This window comes from Gavialis gangeticus, unplaced genomic scaffold (assembly GCF_001723915.1).
Source record: "Gavialis gangeticus isolate Ggan-Ray unplaced genomic scaffold, GavGan_comp1, whole genome shotgun sequence".
NCBI classification, from domain to species: domain Eukaryota; kingdom Metazoa; phylum Chordata; order Crocodylia; family Gavialidae; genus Gavialis; species Gavialis gangeticus.
This window is the reverse complement of record NW_017729029.1, coordinates 12969120-12976749: the sequence shown is the minus strand read 5'-3', so window position 1 is coordinate 12976749 and position 7630 is coordinate 12969120. Positions and strand designations below refer to the sequence as shown.

General features: G+C 53.4%; 1 protein-coding gene across 1 annotated transcript in view; it reads right to left on the bottom strand.

Moving 5' to 3' along the window:
• Positions 1-7630, bottom strand: part of DOCK11 (dedicator of cytokinesis 11) — an 81921-nt gene that overhangs the window by 62971 nt on the left and 11320 nt on the right. The window contains exons 6-13 of the mRNA XM_019521264.1: positions 7106-7240; positions 6725-6902; positions 6264-6343; positions 5536-5619; positions 3836-3976; positions 2594-2803; positions 1483-1605; positions 959-1041 (exon numbers count right to left, since the gene is read on the bottom strand). Of these exons, the coding sequence (XP_019376809.1) occupies positions 959-1041; positions 1483-1605; positions 2594-2803; positions 3836-3976; positions 5536-5619; positions 6264-6343; positions 6725-6902; positions 7106-7240 (1034 nt within the window). The remainder of the gene's footprint in view (positions 1-958; positions 1042-1482; positions 1606-2593; positions 2804-3835; positions 3977-5535; positions 5620-6263; positions 6344-6724; positions 6903-7105; positions 7241-7630) is intronic.

Here is a 7630-nt window from a genome sequence, read left to right as displayed (position 1 = left end):
GACCAGCCCCAAGTACATCATCCCAGCCAAGGCTTTGTCTGCCTGGGTCTTCAAAACCTCCAAAGATGGAGATGCCACCACCTCTCTGGGTAACCTGTTCCAGTGCTTCGCCACCCTCCTAGGGAGAAACTTCTTCCTAATATCCAACCTTGCTGCAACTTGAGCCCATTGCTCCTTGGCCTGTCACCTGCCCCCACTAAGACCAGTCCAGCTCCATCCTCTTTGCAGCCCCCCTGCAGGGCAGTGAAGGCTGCTATCAAATCCCCCTCCATCTTCTCTTCTCCAGACTAAATCAGTTCAGTTCCCTCAGCCCACCCCAGCTCTGGCCACTGCATTTCAAAGCAGCCGGATTCTGTCTGGGGAAAGTGACTCTGAGCATCACAACTGGCCCTTCCTGCCTCTACCCATCAATTAGTCTCTCCAGACACCAGAGGCAGATACAGGGGGTGCACTGCTGCACTTGCACCCCCCCAATTTTGTTTCCTGCTCCATCCAAAGTTTAAAACCAGCTGCCTGGTTTCTAGTCAGGCCAGGCTAAGGGAGTCACTTGACTTCATGGCTCATTTTCATCTACCTGATTCCTGCTAAACTCTTCACTCCAGAGGTGTTAACCACATTCTCTTCTTTTGAATGCTTTTGATGTTCAAGCTAGCTTTGGGTCTGCTATGCTGCTGGCTGCTCCTGGTAAGGAAGCTTCTGTTTCACAGCCCTTTCACAGATTGTTTTGTTAACTCATTCCAACTAAGTTTTATTTGCTTTTGCTTCTTAAACTTAATCATACAGCCCTAGGCCCTTGGCATAATAGTAGAGCTTCGAGTTTATTTTTAACTGGAGAAAAATAGGTGCCATTTTATATGGGATGATGCCCCTCACCATCTGTGCGCCCCTTTTCCAAATCCTAGATCAATGCCAATGACAGATAACAGCAATGATGCCAGGGGATGTCAAACAGACTGACCTGGCGGCCCAAGCAAAGGGCATGCGGTACTGGCCCAGCCGGCTACACACCTGCTTCGCAACCTTGTGGACCTTCTGGGCTGTCTGGAGAGGCAAGAGAGAGGGTGTCACCAGGCCCAGCCATGCACAGTGCAAGCACAGCAGCAAGGTCAGCGATCGCAGCCAGTGCATCTCCCTAGTGCCCCAGCATTCCTCGCCCATCCCCTTTTTCCCTGAAGAAGCATCAGACCCTGCATGACAATAGCATGTCCAGGAGGGGCATTTCCACTTAAAGCATTCACCTCGGTCCACAGCCCCATGCCCAGCTCCTAGGAGAACAGACACGGCCCCTTCCGCGAGCCCAGACAGCGCCTGAAACCCCAAGGGCAGGTGCCATTTTAACAGCACCAGAAAAGCCCAACACTTGCCCACAGGACAAGAACAACCATAGGGAAAACCAAACCCACTAGCAGCGAAGCTGCTGCATCAGCCAGCAGCCACCAATGCCCTGCCAGGACCACTCCTGGCCGTGTCCCCTTTGAGTACCTTCGCAGTGTCGGAGGTCTTGATGTACGGGTCAGTGCAGTGTGTGATGCTGCCCTGCAGGACCTTTTCCACCCGGGCCACCAGGAAGATTTCCACATGTGGATCCGTCACGGAGAAAACCCCCTGCAAGGAAACAGACAGTCAGGAGTCAGGAGCCAGGCCTAACCCCAGCAGTGCCATCACGGGAGCAACAGCCTGGGCTGTTGTGCTATAGAGACGAGCCTGTTGGTTCCCCTGCCAGGCAGCGCTGGGGCATGCCTCCATCCGTGCCGCAGGCAGCCCATTCTCCTGGGAATGGGTGCAATGAAGGCCTAACCCTGAGGAGAGCTACGAGGACATTGCTACAGCTCAGTGACTCTCAGGGTTCAGCTCTAAGAGAGGAGCTTTCCAAACACAGTGGGGGAAAATGTGGCAATGCTTGGGCTCACAACCCAAGACGGCACCAGGCAGGGAGGAGCTTGGTATTGGACACTCCACCTCACTCACAGCAAAGCCCACAAAGCCAGATTGTGTTTGGCAGTGAACTAAAAGGATCCTGGGGACTTCCACCAGCCTCTCTGCAAGCACCAGCTGGACTATGGCCAAACAGAGCTGGTGACCGGTGTCTCAAATGCTTATTCAAGGGGGGAAAAAAGCTGCCAGGAGAAATATCAGCTCCTGGTTTTTCCAGTTTACCTGTTCTCATTTTAGACAGCTACGGACTGTGGATGATTGCAGGCTGGAAAACTGGGGTGGGTGAGATGTGTGAATGTGCATGTGTGAATCTAATGTTCATCTCTGCTGAATCTGGTAATGGCAATGAATGCATGGTTTTACCTTATATTTACAATATATCGTGTGCTTGCCATTGTGGCTGGAGTCATTTATTTCTGCAAGCCCTTGGATAAACATCACAGGGGAGTCCTCACTGAGACAGAGGCATTGTGTTCTGTGTTTGTACAGCACCAAGCACCTGACCCGAGGGGGTCTCGGTCCTCAGCAGCTTGCAGGCTCTCAGGCGCTCCCGCAAGGCACAGAGTAAATAAGAATGGCCGTAAACTCCCCAAACAGCCACAGCAGCACAAGTGCATCTATTTATGCACACAAAAAAGCACCCTGGTCAGATCCGTACCTGTTTTATGTAGCGCAGGTGAGATTCAGGAATCCCGTGAATCAAGCCTTCACTGGACAAAGCCCCCTGGGTATCCCCCCCTGCTGAGGTTGGGCTCTCCAGCAGCATCTCACGCACACTCGGGGGGTTCAAGTCCACGTGGAAGTCAGCTGAGATCTTGCAGTTGTTTTTCAGGTCAAACAGCGCCAGGCTGATGAAGAAAGGCTCCACCTGGGAGTTTGAATGCACACGGGGGTCAGTGCTTTCTACAGTGTATAGTGCATTCACCTGGCAGCATTATACAGCCAGTGTATAATGCATTCACCTGCATTCTAGGGCAGCCTCTGCATTTCTTTTAGGATTCGAGGACTCTGTTCCACTTACACCCTGCTTTTGCCCCCCTACAAGGGGCTGAATTTTTCCTTGAAAAAACATCAATAACCCCTAGTTCACCTGCTTTTAACCACCTTGGAAAGCACTCTGGACCCACAGCCTGGAAGATCCATCATTTCTGATCTAGCCAAGACAAGCAAAACCATCCTAAAACTTCAGAGCAGCACCAAAACATTAGCAAGATATTCTTCCTATGAATGAGGAAATATGAACATCGGGGAGAGACAACGGCACTGATAAGCCAGTGCAAGCTGTGTATCACTTACAGCAAGGAGGAATGTAAATTAAGAAGGCATATTTCTCACGTACTAAATATCCCAGCACAGCTGACAGCCCTACATAAGTCAATGCCAACTCATTTTAACCATAAGAGACTTGAAAAGATTTCATGGCTCCATCAGCCTAGGTCAGGTCACCCAGAGAAACTTCCAGCATAAACACCCACCCTGCTAACAGGAGGTTCAAACACAGGGTGAGCGCGGCTGGGAAATACGGCTAGAAATAGATGTTATCCAAGGAAGTGGATCAGCAGTGCCACAATGCTTCCCAGCACACCTGGGACCTCATTTATCAGCACTAAATGGGCTGGTAACTAAAATCTGAAATAACTCTGGGCTTCAACTGGGACTAATAAGGAGAATTTCTGCTCTCAGCTGGAAACAACCAGAGAGAAGGACCTGGATGGACTAGCTGGTCCTGATGGCTGCCAACGGGAGGTGGCCATTGCAGAGGTAAGTATCTACATCTGGGCAGTGCCAAAGGCCAGGTGACTGGCATTGACTCTGCAAAGCCCGCCATTCACACGCTGCAGTGCCCTAGCCCAAGCCCCTCGGCTGCGAGAGGAGCTGGCCTCCCGAGGGACCTGCGTACATTGGTGGGCGCGCCCTCGGGCCGGTCGCCGATGTGCGCAAGCAGGTTGAAGGAGAGATCTTGGCAGTTCACCAGGAAGCGCCGGCTGCATTTCTCCTCAAACGGCTTCACGTCTGGCTCGATCCCTGAGAAGTCCAGCCTCTAGGAAACAAGCACGCGGGGGCTGGTTAGTTGGCGTGAAGAGACAGAGAAGGGACTGCATTGCAGCTCACTGGGCTTCCCTGAGAAGAGGAAGAGAAGGGCAGCTGGTGAACAAAAGGCTGCCCTCAGGAAAATGCATGATCCCAATGCACAACGTGCCAGTGCATTCAGGGCAGGGATTCCTCGCAGGCGCCGATTTCCTGGCAGTCCAGTCAGCAGAGCACGGAGGAACCCATCCCTACGCAGCTCAGCTCCACTCTCTTCCACCCCACACCCAAACGTCGCTGGGAGCAGAGCGCAGCGCCGATGTCATACCCCGCAAGGTCCTCATGTTTGGAGAGATGCCGCTGGTTTAAGAAGCAGCCCCCTGCCATTGAAATGGAGGGAGATGGCTGCAACTAAGCTCCACCCTGGGAAACGTGCCCCACTGTTCCCAACCCCTCGATTCTAGCTGTAGCTGACAGACACCCTCCTGCCAGGGCCACCCCATGGCTGCAACGGCATCAGTCCTTGCATGCTGCATTGGCGTGTGCACAGAGAAAGAGCACGCAAACAAGCTGGAGATGAGGATGCCGTGATCAACAGGCTCCTTTGTGTACACAGAAAGGGCACGGGGAGTTCAAGTGCAGCCCTGTCCCTCGGGCAATGGAGCCGGAGGGATCTTCCATGCTCTGCGCCATCTATTTGAGGATGTTTCCTCACTCATTGGAGCGCCATGGAGACCTGCCAAGGGCTCCTTTGGAAAAACAACCCTCATGGCTCACAGCAGACCCCAGGGAAGGACTGAGAGACACGGCTGGGGTGGAGAACTCATGGGAGACTAATCACATTCCCCTGCTCAGTCGAAACAGTCATGCTCCCAGGCTTTCACAGCATCCAGTGCTAGCAGGGGAATCAGATGCTAGAAAGTAGCTAGAATACTTTCCTACAACAGCATTACGAGTCCGTGCCTTCCCCAAGCCAGAGTGCTCAAGATGTGGGAGCAGCCCAGCCAGCCTGCCCCATTTCCGAGCTGCTGGAGATGGCCATGTGCCCACCTCCTTCCAAGCCCCTCCATTGTTTCCTGGAGACCCCCGTGAGGGTGCAGGGCACTGCATACAGCCAGCCCTTTGCAGCCCAGTGCTACAGAGCTTGCTATGGCAGCCTCTTGGTGAATGCAGACTGATCTCTTGCTGCTTTTCACAGGCCACCAGCTGTAATTCTGCCAGCTCACGCCTATCGAAGCAGCCAAGTTACCCACGGGCCAGCTGTCTACACAGCGCAGCTAAAAATACATGCTGATGTGGAGCCGCACTGGGAAGGACGGGGTGAGAGGATGCTGTCACTAGAAACAGGGCCCATCCTGCAGAGATTTAGCAGAGACGCCTCCTTCCTGCTTCTCTTGGCCTCTGGGAGAAAGGATTGACCCTTCTGCTGTTTTAACTTTGGCTGAAGTCTGGATGCCGGGAAGGGGGCCAGCCTGAACTCCACAGCCGCATGAAGGAGAAGGAAGGAGAAAGCGACCATGGGGCCTTTCACAGTGAATGAAACCTTCGCCTGAGGACAGAGGAAACACTCACCTGGACTTCTGTGTCAAAGGAAAAGAGGTTTTGCCTTCCGTCGTTCCGGCTGAGCTTGTTCAGCTGGTCGGTCTCTCTGCCGTACTGGAAGGAAGCACGTGCGTGACTGAGGGGAGCTAGGCTTGGAAAGAGCCAGTGTTTATGTGGGGACAGGACAGGTGAGCACGTTTCCAACCCTGCTGGGTGGCTGAGATCATATGAGACTGCACAGCACTAACGAACATGGCCAGGAGCCACGGGGGCCTTGTTGATTTGCTAATGGATGGGGCTAGGCTGCCAGAAAAGCTACCGGAGACTTTTTTTTTTAAACCATACCCGGGATCATTCACCACCACGGGGCCAACCCCTACCCTCCTCTCCCATCCCCACCAATGCTACCTCTTCCACCCTCAACCTGCTTCAGCTCCTGCTGCCCAAGCCCTCTTTCTCTTGCCCCCTTCTCATCAGCTGGCTCCACTCTGCTCTGGGCTTCAGCCCACCCTGCCAGGGTGCCAGACTTGGGAGCAGAGAGTAGAGAAGCAGGACCCTGGGGTAGCTCCAGCCCCAGCCCCAGCACCGAGGGGTCCCGGCAGGAAGCACGCAGAGAAGGAACAGGTCCCAGCAGCATCCTGTGGCTACCTAAAGCCCAGGCTGGGATGCTCTGCTTAACCTCTGGCATTGAACGGCTTCCCATGGAAAGCCCCTGGCCGGAGCAGGGAGCAGAGGAAGTGCTTCCTGCAGCACAATACCTTCATCAGCTCAGGGTGCATGCTCCGCTCCAGGCTCTCCAGGATGTTTTCTGACTTCCCCTGGCTGCTGGATTCATCATCTGTCCAGGCGCAAAAGGCAATTGTTAAGAACTACTTGCCAGGCACAGGCACGGCCCAGTCCCCCCCTCTCCTCTGGGATATTCTCTTACAGTATCCAGGCATTTCTAGGCTCCAAAGGTCATGTGTTTCCAAATGGAGCCACCAGTACTCGCCCCACAAAACCCAACAGGCCTTCCCAAAGCTGGCATTTCGGCACAAGTCCAAATGACTGGGGCTCCTGACACCTGCCGTGGGCTTTCCCCCAACGGAAAAGTCCCAGTCAGACTCCACAGCCTGCACCCCACGCTGCTGAATGGCTGCGTTTCTCTGCCCCCGAGGCTGATGGAGCTGTTAGGGCAGGACTGGCAGAGAGCTGAGAGTGGGTGATGTGAAATGCTGACCTGGGGCCGCCTCCACTGCATCTTTCTTCTCCTGCACCAAGCTCTCCGTGTTGATCTGAATGATCTTTCTCAGCGTGGCCAGCCATTCCTCCATCTCCAGCTCTGTCTCGGCCGCCAGGTAGTGGCTGTACTTGTCCAGCATCTTGAGTTCAAAGGCATAACGCCGCATCTTGGGGCACTGAGCAACCAAACAAGCAGCAGCTTTATAACCCCCCTCGGTTGGTAGCTAGTAGGTGCTTCTCTCTGATACAGCACCAGGCACCAAACAGCAATGGGGGCTGTGTCACCTGCTCCGCTCGGAGAGGCAGAACTTGAGAACGAGGCCTGAGAGCTGTGCCTGCAAGGAGGAAAGCAGGCAGGGCAGGCCCCTTACACACCCACCTGAACCACGTCGATGCAAGCATCCAGAAAGATGCAGCCTTTGGATTCCTTGGAGGTTTTCTCATCTTTATAGGAATTGAGGATATAGGAGCCGTCCGGGAGTTGCGCAAGGTTAAAATACCTTCTTTTGAATACCTGCAAGAGGAAAGCATTGTTCTCAGAGGTGTACTGGCTCTCTAGTGCAGGTCATCACTCAGCGAGAGTCACTTGCTCAGAGATTGGCTTCTCTGTCGCTAATAGGGAAAAGAGATGATCTCAGAGCACCACAATGTACACCCCAGCTACAGCTTGTTTTTATGGGGTATATTTTTATTTATTCATTCTGATTTCAGTATTTGCTGCAGTAAATCTACCAGTCTCTTGACTGAAAAGGAAGGGAAGAAAGCAAACACGGTATGCCCACATGCCCCCAACTTGTGCCAAAATACAACCCCTGCAACTACTGCCTTTCATACCTTCCTCCAGCACAGCTCAAGACCTGCTTCCACCATTTTTGTTGTAAGGAAAGACTCAGGTTTGATACTT